This window comes from Equus przewalskii, chromosome 18 (genome assembly GCF_037783145.1).
Source record: "Equus przewalskii isolate Varuska chromosome 18, EquPr2, whole genome shotgun sequence".
Lineage (NCBI taxonomy): Eukaryota > Metazoa > Chordata > Mammalia > Perissodactyla > Equidae > Equus > Equus przewalskii.
The window spans coordinates 36,469,184-36,484,735 of record NC_091848.1 but is presented as its reverse complement, the minus strand read 5'-3'; the positions used below and the strand labels follow the sequence as shown (position 1 = coordinate 36,484,735).

The following is a 15,552-nucleotide window of genomic DNA, read 5'->3' as shown; positions in this document are numbered from 1 at the left end:
GACTTTCGTTTTTAAAAGTGTTTCTCCACCCAGGGTTCTAAGACATAGTTACAGGCTAACATTTTTTTCCTTTAAAACTAAACTCTAAGAAACATTGACTGGATGCCCTCTGCTAGGTCTTCCAGGTCTCACATCTATGGTTCCAGAAGGGAGAGCTCCATCCCTTTCCCACTGACACTCACTCAGAGTAATCCAGACGAAATGAAGCTATTGTTCATTTTCACATTTTTGAAAATGGGGGGAAGAAAGTAACAGATGTTAATTCAGATGGAGTTCCTCTTCCAGACGTTAAAAAAATCTAGAGTAGGATGGAAATTTATGCAAATTTGAATGTAAAAAGAAAAAACCCCAACATCTTTAAATTTTTTTCTCTTCCATTCATTGGAAATAATTTAAAAGGTCATTATATTTATCTGTCCATTACAAAAGTGTTCTAATCGCTTATGTAATGAGTATGGCATGGCCGGAGCAAGCTTCTAAGGCCCTCTGCTGTGCCGGGTGTTAAACCCCTTCTAGGTGCAGGATCATGGGAAGCCCAAGGGTCCCAGGGAGGGACCTGGGCACCTGGGAAGCACTGGTACCCAGGGGGCTCAGGATAGCTGCTGTTTATCAAGCTGAAAGGGTGCCTTTCAGCATCTGAACAACTGGCACAGCTGTGCCAATGAGAGCCGCCTGAATACCAGCCCTGTGCTCTGTAACTCAGTGTCAGAACGAAGAACACTTACACAAGAAGGACAGTTGGAAGATACTTACAAATGTAGTGATTTTATTATATAAGTCTTGATAGGCCGCAGACTGTTGACTTTCCAAGTCAGATGTTCCCGATACTCTTACTGTAACTGTTCCAGGGAATACCTTTCCTGAAATTCAAGCAGAATCTTTCTGTACTATTTCATGTAAAGAAGGTCATCTCCATTTGGTTTGAAACATAGATTATTTTTTAAAATTCTAAACACTATATAATGATAGCACAGGAAGTCTGGCAATACGAAAAAATGTTACCCCAAATCCGACCCGACTTAACACAACCAGTTTCAGTTCGCTGTGTTTCTCCAAGCTTTTTTTTCCATGCATAGTTTACATCATTATAATTCTAAGTTTATGTCATGTCACTTTACTTATTATTATATAATAAGGATTTTTCCAAATCATTGCCTAGTCTTCATAACTTTTCTTTTTTGGTGAGGAAGATTCACCCTGAGCTAACGTCTATGGCCGATCCTCCTCTTTTTTTGCTTGAGGAAGATTAGCCCTGAGCTCACATCTGTGCCAGTCTTCCTCTACTTTGTATGTGGGATGTCTCCACAGCACAGCTGGTGAGTGGAGTAGGTCCACGCCCGGGATCCAAACTCGCGAACCCCAGGCCGCCGAAGTGGAGCGCGTGGAACTTTAGCTACTCAGTCACAGGGCCAGCCCCCAAAACTATCATTTTTAAAGACTGCATAATATTCTATGAAATATGTGTTCCTTTCATTGATGTAGACATTTTTAGTTTTTAGTGGTTTTAATTATTTAAAAGGAAAAAAAAGGTTGCAATGAACATCAGGTACAAATCTTTCCATATTGGGGGTCATTTACTTAGAGTGGATCCCCAGAAATGATATGATTAGCGCTAAAAATATGAACATCCTTTGGGCTTTTGGCATATCTCTAACCCCTGGGGCCAATACAATGCATTAATTTCCTATACAATTGTTCTGCTCTGGCAAGGGGGGATATTTCTCATTCGTGAAACAGATAAAAATCCCTAACCCAAGAAACTGCCTTGGACGTTCACAGAAGCCAGCTGATCTAACCAAAGAAAATGTTGTGCCAAAGGTGTGTTGCTTGCTCCTAAAGTTCATTTCTAGAGCTGAGAGGCTCTTAAGTCTCTAAAAATGGCGTTTGCTACTATGGAGCAAGCAAGTCCTATGATAGAGAACTGAACCAGGGTCAGGGGGCCAGGTCCCAGCCTTGTCTGACCGTGTGGTCTCAGGTCTATCTACCTTATTCTGCGTCAGTGTCGCCATGTACCGACACTACTTTATCTTTGTGCAGTCTTTGTACTTTTTCAGGGGCTTCAACACCTGTCATTCTCATCTTGTCCCCAAGGCACTGTTCCCTTGAACAGGTAAAGTGAAGGGACACATCCATTCTCAGAACTTCAGGACTAGCTCATAGATCTGACTTGCTCCAGAAGCCTTTTCTCTATTTCCCTGGCCTTTGTTGCCTCCAAATTTTCCTCTACCTCTGGTATTCTGGAAGCTCGTTTTGCCATTACATTAAGTTTTCTATTCCGCTTTAGGTATGAGATGCGGTTCCGCATGGTTCATCCCTTGGAACTCACCTTTATTGCACAGGGAAAAATTATAGTAATACCCTTCCGGACACAGGCAGAAGTAATGGCTATTCAGGCTAACACACGAAGAACCACCGCTACATGGATCACCCTGGCAAGGACCGCTGGGACCTGAGACGGAGTAGAAAGACATTAAAGATCCACAGCATAGCAACAAATAACACCCGGAAACATACTTTCAAATCTTCATGCCTTCCTCCTGGGCACTTGCTATTCCTTGGTTATGTTACTCCACAGCACACTCTTAGAAGAGCTAAAAAAAAAAATACGTATTTTCTTACATCTCTAGGGAGTTTGTTGCTGAAATTCTGGAACCAGGTGCTTGTCAACAGTAAAGGTCAGAGGTTGGTGTGCAAGCGTTTGCTCAGAGAGACACAGCAGTGCTAATTCCAAGGAGACGGGAAGCTTTGGACCTCAAGGACCCTCCAGAACCTTGATGTCTGGTCCTCTAACACTAGGTAGGTCTCCCCCAGATCGTTTTAGAGAAAGCATCATAGTTTTTAGGAAGGCATGAATAACTGTCTTATAGGGAGGAAGAGGCAAGAAGCTCCACAAAGGAAAATACATGTTATATTCTGGGTAGCAGACATGGTATACAGATCCATGATGAAAGGAAAGGGAGATTAATGGGACAATGTGGACTAACTCAGTGAAGATTCGAAGAGGAAATGATGAGGGGACAGTCTACTCTCTGGCTGTCTGAGTGGATGACTTGAATAAATGGTGAGAATATTATTGCAATGATTTCCACACCACTGGCCAGGACCCCAGACCAGTCAGGGTGCAGCATCCTTCCTGTGGCTGGAGGTCTGATGGGATCCAAGGAGGAGAGTTAGGTCAGTGATCTTGACTGGCCATTTTCTTCATCGCAGTCAAATGAAATGATTCTGAACTTCGATTTCAGAATAAATCAGGAGTCTGACAACCTTCAGAGCTGTCTGAATTCTTATGTACCTATAGGCAGAAATTGATTTAAAAAAGGGTACAATGTGTATGACATGCTCTCTTTTGTGATTAAAAAAGGGGGAATACACATGAACACACAAATACATACACTTGTATTTCGAGATTGTCTCTGCAGGGAGGCATAAAGATCCAGCCACAGGGCTTGATTCTCGGGGAAGGACACTGGGGGTTTTGGGTCCCAGGGACTTCGGATGGGAGGGACATTTAGTTTTTACTGCATTTGCTTTTGTCCTATTTAAGCTTCTTTTTCCATAACTATGGATCTAATTTCCTTTTTTTAAAAAAGAGAATAGTGCTGGTGAGGATATGGAGCAAGGCATTCATTGCTGGTGGGAATGCGAAATGGTACAGCCACTTGGGAGGACAGTTTGGCTGTTTCTCACAAAACTAAACGTCCTCTTACCCTGTGATCCAGCAAGTGCACTCTGTTATTTGCCCAAAGGAACTGAAAGCTTACATCCACTCAAAAACCTGCACATGCGTGGTTATAGCAGCTTTATTCATAAATACCAAAACCTGGAAGAAATCAAGATGTCCCTCACTAGGTGAATGGATAAATAAACTGTGGTACATCCAGACAATGGAATATTATTCAGTGCTAAACAAAATGAGCCATCAAGCCATGAAAAGACATGGAGGAACCTTAAACGCATATTACTAAGTGAAAGAAGCCCATCTGAAAAGGCTATAGACTGTAGGATTCCAACTGCATGACATTCTGGAAAAGGCAAAATTGTAGCCACAGTAAAAGAATCAGTGCTTGCCAGGGGATTGGGGAGAAGGATGAACAGGGCAGTGAAAATATTCTGTGTGATACTATAGCGATGGATACGTGTCATTATACCTGTGTCAGAATACACAACACCAACAGGGAAACCTAATGCAAACTGTGCACTTTGGGTGATTAGCATGTGTCAATGTAGGTTCATCAGTTGTCACAATGTGCCCTCTGATGAGGGATGCTGACCATGGAGGAGGCTATGTGTGTGTATATAGGAAATCTCTGTACCTTCCTCTCAGTTTTGCTGTGAATCTAAAACCGCTGTAAAGAAATAAAGTCTACTGAGAAAAAATTCTTTTAAAGAGTGAAAAAAAAATAAGTTGCATGGGACAAAAGGAGGCATAGTGCCGCATCTCACAAACGACAGTAAGCGGCACCCCTCTGACAAGGTGTGAGCCAATAAGACAAGTGAAGTCAATGGCCTTTTGAAAAAGCCTCAGCCCCATTGCAAGGATGGTTTGGAAATTCCTGGGGAAGAAACTGAGTGCGGTTCCGCTCTGGATACGCCAGACAAATAGCTCCCGGTATGCTTTCTCTCTGCAAGACAGGGCAGACTTGTTAGCTTGTTCTGTGTGCCAGGAATAAAGTCACAGGATGTGACAGCCGGAAGGGATTTTGGTGGCTCTTTAGTTCTGTGACATCTTATTATAAATGAGTAAATTGAAGTGAAGAGAGGAGTGATTTGCCCCGTGTCCCACAGTTAGGGGTAGGGCCAGAACACCAGAAGCCTGCCCTATTCTGAGACAATATCTGGGGAAGCAGAAATAGCTTAGTAAAGCTCCCTTTCCTGGCTCCAGGAGAGCTGAACGTGCAACACGTCCCACTTGACCTAGCCTTGAGAGTGGCCCCTCCAAGAACAGAGGAAGACTGGCAACCAGGCCTCACACACAGGCTTCGGCTCCATTTGCTTAATCATCCATTTCTTAGATCCATCAGAGAACACTGGAGAAACCAAAAGAAGTAAGTGTAGGCAGACATCAACTTGCTCTATGACCTTGGACAAGTTGCTGCCCTCACTGGGCCTCAGTTTCCCTATCTGAGAATGACAGGGTTTATCCAGACCCTGCAAGCCTAGGTTTGAGGATTTTTTTAGACCAGGGGTTGGCAGACTATGACTCACGAGCCTAATCTGACCAGTCTTCTGTTTTTGTAAATGAAGTTTGTTGGTGTGCAGCCAGCCTTGTTCATCTACATATTGACTATGGCTGCTTTCATGTTAAAATGGCAGAGCGCAGTTGTTGCAACAGAGGCCCTGTTGTGGCCAGCAAAACCTAAAATATTTACTGGTTTGCCTTTACTGATAAAGTTTGCTGACCCGTCCTAGACCAAGCTCTGGGAAAAGGGGCAAGTGGTTTCTGTTTCAATAACTCTGGCTTGAAGTCAATTGTCATCTCTTAGACAGTATCCCCAAAACATCTGTCCTTTGGACAATGACCCTGGTCTTGTCCAGGGCTGTTTGAGCACTGCTGTTATTTGGCTTTTTTTTTTAATCCTTCAGGCTCAAATTCCATAAATTGGCTCAAATTCCAAATTGTGGTCCGTCACCATAGCAATGTCATATTTTTCAAGAACAGTTGATAAGGAGTCAGGGTAGGACGACTCCTTCCTCAGGTGGACCAGGGAGCTAGACCTGTGCGGCTGGAGAGTCGGCGCTTCTTTGGACTCGGCGTCCTCAGAGAAGCTGAAACTATTTCCAGAAATCTCCTAGGGAGTGGGAAGCTGGAGAAGCAGCTTGCATACAGTCCAAGTTCATAAAAGGATTCCACATCTGGCAAATAGCTTGAGGCAGGATGGGTGGGAAGGAAAGAACAGGATGGAACTGTGGGTAATCTTTTAGGGTCTCTGCCATCACTACTAGCCTTTGTGACTCAAATTTTTTAATTCCAGGGGTTCATATCCAAGGAAGCCTTGGGTTTCTTCATACCCGCTTCCCTACCCCAACAGAGCACACCTACCTTGAGTCCTCCGCAATGCTCCGACTCCTCAGGGAGGAGCCTTTCAGGGAATCACTCTTACCTGTGGTGCTGGGTTTTGGGGTGATGTTCTCTGATGAAGTGACGTGGCTGAAAGTCACTGAAGAAACAGTCCCTGAGGAAACACCTCCCCCTGTGACTGTGGTGGGGGACGATCCATCGTTAGTTTGCGTTGTTAGAGAAGGAACAGTTGTGACTGAGTCAACACTTGAAGATGAGACGGCGGGAGTGGTAACTGCGGCAACTGTCGTTAACGTGTTTGCACTGGTGGTGGATTCAGTGGTGTCTTCAACTGAACTTGAGTTGTTTATAGGAGTTGTAGTTACTGATACTGTAGTAGGACCTGCTGTGGCGTTTGTGGTTACACCTATAGTAGGATCTGCTGTGGCGTTTGTGGTAACACCTGTAGTAGGATCTGCTGTGGCGTTTGTGGTAACACCTGTAGTAGGACCTGCTGTGGCGTTTGTGGTTACACCTATAGTAGGACCTGCTGTGGCGTTTGTGGTTACACCTATAGTAGGATCTGCTGTGGCGTTTGTGGTTACACCTGTAGTAGGACCTGTTGTGGTGTTTGTGGTAACACCTGTAGTATCTGGCGGGTGGCTAGTTGAGCTGGCCAAGGTTGATGAGACATTAGTCGAGCTTTGGCTGGTGACTAGAAGAACAAAAATACTAAGTTTCAGAAGACAGAACATTGAATATATAATGGCAGTTGCTATTATTTAATAGTAATTCGTACCCAATCCATTCTAGTCTGAACAATAAACATAGTCGACTACATTAAAAATGAAAATACATGACAACTTCTGAACATACACAAAAACCCCCACAATAAATAAAATTAAAAATTAAACAGACAAAACTGGAAAATGTTATTGAAAAATAAGATACAGAGTTAATATGTATTAAGATGAGAACCAAGAAGTAATATCATTTATGCCGATAGTTGTAGAATTGTCAATCTGGGTTTAACATTCCTGAGTAGTAGTCAGTGAAGACAACTGAAAGTGCCACCAGGTGGCGCTGTTACTACCTGGAAGAGGCTTCTTTTTGTCTTTTTTTGCAATTTAAGGCAATTTTACCTCAATTTCCCATTACATGGTATTTTAAAGATGGGCACCTGGGCTAACAACTGTTGCCCATCTTTTTTTTTTTTTTTTCGCTTTTTCTCCCAGTGTCTCCTCAGTACGTAGTTGTATATTTTAGTTGTGGGTCCTTCTAGTTGTGGCATGTGGGACGCCGTCTCAGTGTGGCCTGATGAATGATGCCATGTCCGCGCCTGAGATGCAAACAGGCGAAACCCTGGGCCACAGAAGCGGAACGTGTGAACTTAACCACTCGGCCACAGGGCTGGCCCGGGCCCCCATTACATAGTATTTTAGCTGTTGATAGATATGAGTGAAGGAAGGGATAGGGTGTGTTTTAAAGAATGATAAAATAAACATACCTCATTAACTTCTTTACTAAATTTTTTAAACTTCTTACTATTAAACTTACTAAATTTTTGTCTAGTAATGTTTCTCCATTAACAATTCTAGACACATGAAATTTTTAAAGAGTAAGATGAATAGAGATGATCTTTGCCATAAAGGTTACGGTGATCATCAAAATCGCCTTTTTTTTGTTTAACTCTTAGGAACCCCTGGACACACAGGGTAGTAAGCTCTTAGTGATCCAGTGATCAGTTTTCTAGAAACTTTGTCTCTTAGAACTCTGACATTGACAATTGGTTAAAAAAATAATTCTTAAAGAAAAAAGTTTTCACGGGGCTGGCCCCGTGGCCGAGTGGTTAAGTTCGCGTGCTCTGCTGCAGGCGGCCCAGCGTTTCGTTAGTTCGAATCCTGGGCGCGGACATGGCACTGCTCATCAGACCACGCTGAGGCAGTGTCCCACATGCCACAACTAGAAGAACCCACAACGAAGAATACACAACTATGTACCGGGGGGCTTTGGGGAGAAAAAGGAAAAAATAAAAAAAAATCTTTAAAAAAAAAAAATATGGCTACCTTCTGTATTTAAAAAAAAAAAAAGTTTTCACGAGGAAACAATTCCTAAACCCTTGGATAAAGAAAACCGCAGATGCTGCTCCCTGACTCCCCCAGGGGTCTGTGAGCCCCTGGAGGGCGGAATCTGGCTCTTCACCTCCAACAGGGCCTGGCTTAGATAGTCGTCCCTAAGTGTTGAAGAGACGAGCAACTGCTCTTCCAGGGTCAAGAAACCAGGCCACCAGCTGGCCAGCTGACTGGTGCTACCCTGATTCCCGCTGCTATTCTCATTTGTCAATGGCTTGCCCTGTGCCCGACGGGATCTGTGACACAGATGGGAGTGTCTGCATTTGAGAGAAGAGCCCACCAACACGCAGGGGGATTAAAGGATTTGCCCAGACGCAAAGCCAGGTCTGCCTATCGCCAATGTCTTAACTCCGACTTGGTTAGGGAGTTGTGTAAAAAGCCGTTGTTTAGTGAAAAAGACAAGAAGTATCAGAGGAGCAAACACAGACGGAGATAGGGAAAATCCAGGGATTAGAATGAAAGCAGTGGAAGTGGAAGTGACCCGGTGGTGTCCTCTGTCCCTGGAGAAGCTGCGATTGGCCAGGGGCTTGACCCTAGCCTCAGAAACCTGGATGGCAGAAAAGGGCTTGGCATGGGGGCTGGCCCCGTGTCCAAGTGGTTAAGTTCGCATGCTCAGCTTCAGCGGCCTGGGATTCGTGGGTTCGAATCCCGGGCGCAGACACGGCATCGCTCATCAAGCCATGCTGAGGTGGCATCCCACGTGCCACAACTGAAAGGACCCACCACTAAAGATACACAACTATGCACCGGGGAGCTTTGGGAGAAAAAGGGAAAAATAAAATCTTTCAAAAAAAGAAAAAAAAAAAGAAAAGGGCTTGGCAGGCTGTGGGTGCAAACAGCCCTGACCCTGCCCAGCCTTGAATTGCATGCTTCAGAAATGTCCATCCTCTGCTGATGCCAAATCACCAACATGTTACTGTAGATGTGCACAAAACTCTTTGGGGTCTTTGAGATTATGACAAGAAGTTTTAGATTTAGCACTTTTTTACTTCGGTTTCAAATTTCTGTTTGCTAGGGAGATTGCCTTCAAGAATGGGCAATTTGTGGGTCTAGCCTGGTGGCGCGCAGCAGTTAAATTCCCACTTTCCACTTTGGCAGCCCGGGGTTTGCTGGTTTGGATCCTGGGTGCAGACCTACATACCCCTTATCAAGCCACACTGTGGCAGGTGTCCCGCATATAAAGTAGAGGAAGATGGGCACGGATGTTAGCTCAGGGCTACTCTTTCTCAAAGAAAAAAAAAGAATGCTCAATTTGTTTCAATAAATGAGACACATCCATCACTGTGAATACCTACAAGATGAATTTTTTCCAAAACCTAAAATATAAATGTGTATGTGTGTATATATTTATGAGTTTTATGTACAAATTTCAGGGAGCCGATATCCTAGGCTTACATTATCTGGTAATAATACTCAAGCAGAATTGTAAAATAATTTATTGTGTTCAATCTACAGTCGCAGAAATAAATTAAGGCATCAGCATAGTAAAAGATAGCTTTAATTGCTTTATTTCCCCACGTCTTGGAACTTCTAAACAATACAAAGACAGCAAAATGTCCACACAGGTACAAACCACAGACTTAAATGGGCAAAAAAAATGTGCCCTGATTTGGCTACTTCGTGGAGAACACCCCATACCCACCCACCCCTGTCCAGGGAACGTCTATTGTTGCTTTGTTCAAAGCTAGCCGGAGGTTTCAAGAAAACGCCTTTCTTCAAGATCTAAATTCTCTGATGTTATGAAATGTTGGTTCCTAAATGCACCCATCGATTCTGTGGACTAAAGCGGCTCTAATCTCTCAGAGAAAGCTAACACAACCTGGAAAATTTTGCCTGTTCAAGGGACTTTTGAGCGTCATCTGCACATACTTATTTTTAGTAAATGTTTAGGAAGGGTGCCAGTGCCAGGCAAGACACTCGGCGGGGTGGGGGATGCGTGCAGGTTACAAATATGCTTCCTGCCCTTGGTTGCTAGGACTCTGAGTTGGAACTCCTTCTGAAATAGAAATTCCTCACACACACCTGCAACACTCTTAACATTCTATAGAAAAAGAAACAATTTCTTTAAAAAAAAAAAAACCTTAATGAGCACCAACTTGTCAACAGCAGTATATCTGGGGGTGGTTGCCAGGATGGGGTAGGAGGGCCAGAGGGCAGCTGTCTCTGTGTTTGAATTTGTTACAGTGGGTCTGCCTTACTTGTATGGCAAACAGAGGAGATAAAATCAAAACCAACGTTTAAAAATTGGATGAAATGTAGACACGACAAAAAGTGTCCTTGGTAACCCTTATTAATCTCAGTTGCCACTTTTGTGGCTACAGTTCTTTGGTTCTGCGCATGACCAAAATATCCTCCAATGCAGATCGAATGCGGGGGCCCAGGGGTTTCCAGGAAAAGGCCTCCTTCCTATTTCCTGTTAGGGGAGGGGAGGGCGCAGGGAAGGAGGACAGATGATTTTGTTCTGCCTTTTGTGGTAAAAGTGACCTCTCTGTTCCCATCTCAGGAAGCCTGCCTTCCTCGCCCCATCTCTCCTGTAAGAACTTCCCCAGTTTCATCCACGCTGGGGCCAGTGGGGCATTCCCTTTGGACCCCAGAGGTCTTCGGGCCCTAACGCAGTGCAGGGACCTGGTTTCATCCCGGATTCTGGCATCGAGAGTCTTTTGTCCCTTACACATGGGAATAAAATTAAGGTTTACCTCTGGGCAAATCCCTTAATCCCCCTGCACGTTGGTGGGCTCTTCTCTCAAATCCGGACACTCGCATCTATGTCACTGGTCCTGTTGTGCACAGGGCGAGCCCTTAACAAATGAGAATAGTGGCAGGAATGGGAGTGCAGCAGTCAGCTGGCCAGCTGGTGGAGTATTCTCTTGCCCCGGCAGAGCAATTGCTTATCCTTTCCACACTTTGGTTTTCTTCCAAAGAAAAGACCTTTGGCTCTTTTTCATTTCTTGTTCACTGCATGCCACACATACCCATTAGGAAGGTAATACCTGACTGTGGAATGATAGTTGAGTACCAGGTGGACCCCCGACAGTTAAGACACAGCAACAGTCTTCTCTTGTTGGAAAACCTCCGCTTGCTTGTGGAGAGTTCACAGCCATCCGCGTCACCAGCTCCTGGGTCTCTCTTTGTTTCTACCCCTAACTCACCTTCAATCCTTTCTCTAGAAACTTGGTCACCAAGGAAATTTGGTCTCAAACATCTATTGAGCCCTACTTTGTGCCAGGCAACATCTCCTGCATGTCATATACTGCCAGCGTCCCCCTCTCCATCACTCTCAGTGTAAGAATTTCCCCTCTATTATTACATAGGGACATACTGAAGTTCAGAGACACCCCAGCTAATAATAAGTGGTGCATGGTATTTGAATTCCTGCCCACCTCACTCCAAAGTATGTGCTCTGCTCGCTGTACTTTGCCCTTCCTCTTGGGACCCCCACAAATCTCTATCCATCTCCACAACCCTGCCCAGCCAAAATTTCCTCTATTTTATGGCCGTCAAGACTTTTCTCCTGGTAGGTCCTGAAAGTCACACAACCCTCACCCCTTTTGACTTGGACCTGGAAGCTTGGCCACGACATCTGCCCCCAGGGTTGACGGGGGGATCTGGCGAGTCGTGCCTATCGTGTCAGGATAGTCTTCCCAATCTTCCTCTATTAGGAGCTTCAAACCAGCTCTCAAAAAAATTAAATCCTGCTGCTGCCCCTTCCATTTCCTCTAAAATGAGTTCAATTTCTCTTCTTCACATTTCTGCCTGATCAAATACTTTATTCTTTTCTGCAAGCAGCTAGTAGATTTCCATTCATTAACCCCCACCTCAAAGATACACAGACAACCTTCTCACTTCCCCCTTGCCCAATAACCCTTCTTTTTTTTCAAAAAAAGATTTTTTTTTTTCTCCCCAAAGCCCCCCAGTACGTAGTTGTATATTCTTCGTTGTGGGTCCTTCTAGTTGTGGCATGCGGGACGCTGCCTCAGCGTGGTTTGATGAGCAGTGCTATGTCCGCACCCAGGATTCGAATCAACGAAACACCGGGCCGCCTGCAGCAGAACGCGCGAACTTAATCACTCGGCCACGGGGCCAGCCCCCCAATAACCCTTCTTAACTCAGAAGAGGAAGTCCGTTTCTGAAGTCCGTTCAACATCACAATTATTCCTTTGGGTCTAATACCCTCAAATTCAAGTACATTTGTGAAAGGAGAGCTTTTCTTGTGGCCAGCCCTCTGTGCGTATCATGGGAAGGGATCCAGAAGGCAACTGTAGAGCCCTGGGCCCCTGAAACCTACTAAGTTGTTCTTGTCTGGCCTCAGGAACTCTCAAGGACAAATCTCTGGTTTGCTGAACCCCAAACCTTAGTCCAGAGGTCTCTTTACTACTGTTCTGTCTGCTTTTGTGGCAGACTGAAATGCCCTGTCTCCTCGAGCCGAGTTGGAGAGGAAACTTCATCCATAAAATAGTCCACCTGTTGGACTGTGGGAATTGGTAGCTTAACCCTGCCGATTCTATCTCAAAGACAACAAACGTGGTGAAAAGAATTAAAATTTTTAAATGTTCCTTACCTGAGGTTACAAAAAGGAGGGTGAGAAGAATGAGGGGAGTGAAGCCTTTCATTTTCGATGTCCTTCCTGGGAGCTCCGAGGAGGAAATGATGGCCCCCCAACTATCTTGAGTTTTAACTCTCTTTCAGGTACAAAGTCCAGTCATTAAGTGACGTCAAACCAGCCAAAGGCAATTACTAGCTAGGGTTTGGTCGTATACCATAGGTCTCGTCTGAGCTTTTGAGATAGAAGAGGTGGACCTGGCCTTGTGGATTATTTTTCTGTCTCATAGTCCAAAATAACCCAGGACAGTCCAATTCTTTGGGAGGTTGGGGAGAGGGTAGTTAATCTCTTTAGTTCCCAAATGTCCCCAAGCTACCACCTTTTAGAAGGTCACCCTTCCTTTAAACACCCAATAATATAGGGTGTGCTCCACCCACCCCCATCTGAATGCAGGAAATCCAGTTTCCTCCAGCTGTAGTGCCGAGAATCCCTGAGGGGGGGCTTACCTGTGTCCCCAGATTGTTTGTTGCTTAGCTTTTGTCACCTTTCACTGTGGACCACCAATCTGGGCCTCTCTGAGTCAATCCTTTGTAATCATGTCTCTAAGTTTCCATGGCTCTCTGCATATCACTCTACTGGACAACCCCTGCGCCCCGCCACTGGATGCCCTCAAACACAGTTACTATCAAATTATAGCATTTAATCTAACTTCACCGAAGGCTTGTCGTTGACATGTCCAGGAGTGGAAAATACAGTACAGAAAAGGGAAAAACTTCAAACAGGTGACATCTCTTCACTCCTGGTTGTTCACTGGTCATGTACCCCCCTCCCTGGTCCTCTCCTCACCTCTGTTCTTCAGCATCTACTTTCACCATGTTTCAGGAACCAGCTTTATCACTTGGATGAGGGTCTTCTCAATCTAGTCCTCCCTTCTGAAAATCCAGGACCCCAACTGCCCCTGTGTCTAGCCCCAGCCACGGAAATGAAACCGATAACACCTTGTGAAGATTAGCCAGGATTTTAACTCTGACCTCAGTGTAAACAAATTTGTTCTATTATTATACAACAGATCAGTTCCTTGTTGTCCCAAAACTCTCCACTTAGGAATAGGATTTGGGGTTTGCTCTCATATAACTGAGAGGCCCATTTAAAGGTTTTTTCCAAGCAAAGACAACCCTCAGGCCCAAATGCTTTGCTGTTATTCTCAGCTTGAGTGATTCCTGGCGCCAGGAGTTAAACAAAGGCCTTTTTAAAATTCTTTTCTGTTTTTTTAAACTCACTTTACTGAGGTAGGTATAATTTACCTCAACAAAAGACTCCATTTAAAGTGTAAAATTCAATGAGTTTTGATAGATGTATACATAATGGAAACCACCATTCCAATCAAGATACAGAACATTTCCATCACACCCAAAAGTTTCCTCTCAGCCCCTCACAGGTCATTCCTCCCTCCGCCCCCAACCCAGTCAGCTACTGATCTGCTTTCTGTCAGTAGAGATTAGTTTGCTTTTTCTAGAATTGTGTATAAATGGAGTCACATAGAATGTACTATTTTATGTCTGGCTTCTCCCCCTCAGCACAATGATCTTGAAATTCATCCATCTTACTGTCTTAGTTTGTTCTTTCTTCCTTCCTCCCTTTCTTCTTCCTACAACTTTGTTGAGGTGTAATTTATGTATAGGAAGCTGCATATATTTAAAGTATTGACATGTGTATACACCCATGAAGCTATCACCATCATGAAGATATCAAACATTCTCATAACCCCCAAAAGTTTTCTTGTTCCATCATTCCTCATACCCCCAGTTAGAGGTAACCACTGATCTGCTTTCTGTCACTGTAGATTAGTTTGCGTTTTCTAGAATTGTATATAAATGGAATTGTACAGATGTACTGAGTTTTGGGAGTGTTTATTTTTTTATTTTTTGGTCTGGCTTCTTTCACTCAGCATAATTATTTCGAGATTCATCTATGTTGTTGTGTGTACCGATAGTTTGTTTTTTCTTGTTTCTGAATAGTGTTCCATTGTATGAATATGCTGGATGTACCATGGTTTGTCTGTTCATCTGCTGATGGACATTTGGGTTGTTTCCAGTTTTCAGCTATCACAAATAAAGATGTTACGAATATTTGTGTCCAAGTCTTTGTGTGGGCATATGCTTTCGTTTCTCTTGGGTAAATACTTAGGTGTGGAAGTGGTTACATCATATGGCAGGTATATGTTTAACTTTTAATAAACCATGAAACTGTCTTCCACAGTTGTACCATTTTACATTCCCATCAACAATATACGAGTTCCGGTTGCTACCCATCCTTGCCAACACTTGGTTATGATCAGCTTTTATTATATTAACTCTTTAAAGGGTATGTAGTGGTATCTCACTTTGGTTTTAATTTGCATCCCCTGATGACAAATGATGCTGAGCCTCTTTTCATGTGCTTATTAGCCACTCACATCTTTTCTGTTGTAAAATATTTATTCAAATCATTTGCCCATTTTTTAGTTGTGTTGTTTTGTCTTCTTATTTTTGAGTTGTCAGAGTTCTTTACGTATGTATTGCAAATATGTTGTCCCTTTCTGCCATTTTTACGTGGCATTTTGATCTTCTATGTCCACTTTATAAAAAGCTAACCAGGAAGCTAGGAAAAATGAAAAAGTGGCCTGAGGTCACATAATTAGCTACAGGGTCTCAAATCCTGTCTCCTAAACTGGGAAGAGCCCACGGCTCTATCTTATCTTGGTTTTAAGATCTCAAGGGAGTAGTACGACAGAGCTCTCTCTTGCCGAAGTCTGCTAATGCCATTATATGACAACAGTGTCAATATTTACTGTGGTTTTCTATACCTCTTGTCTGCTGAGCATATAAGGAAGAGCCACCAGA

At 43.8% G+C, this 15,552-nt stretch overlaps 1 protein-coding gene across 2 annotated transcripts in view; it reads right to left on the bottom strand.

Annotated features, from left to right (window-relative positions):
- MUC13 (mucin 13, cell surface associated) overlaps positions 1-12,799 on the bottom strand; it is a 30,300-nt gene extending 17,501 nt beyond the window's left edge. For both annotated transcript variants that reach the window (XR_011529440.1, XM_070583713.1), the window contains exons 1-4: positions 12,689-12,799; positions 6,102-6,713; positions 2,327-2,449; positions 754-860 (exon numbers count right to left, since the gene is read on the bottom strand). Coding sequence is in view for 1 of the 2 variants with exons in the window: in XM_070583713.1 (XP_070439814.1) it covers positions 754-860; positions 2,327-2,449; positions 6,102-6,713; positions 12,689-12,740 (894 nt within the window). In the remaining variant the exon portion in view is untranslated. The remainder of the gene's footprint in view (positions 1-753; positions 861-2,326; positions 2,450-6,101; positions 6,714-12,688) is intronic.
- Between the last annotated feature and the right edge of the window lie 2,753 nt (positions 12,800-15,552).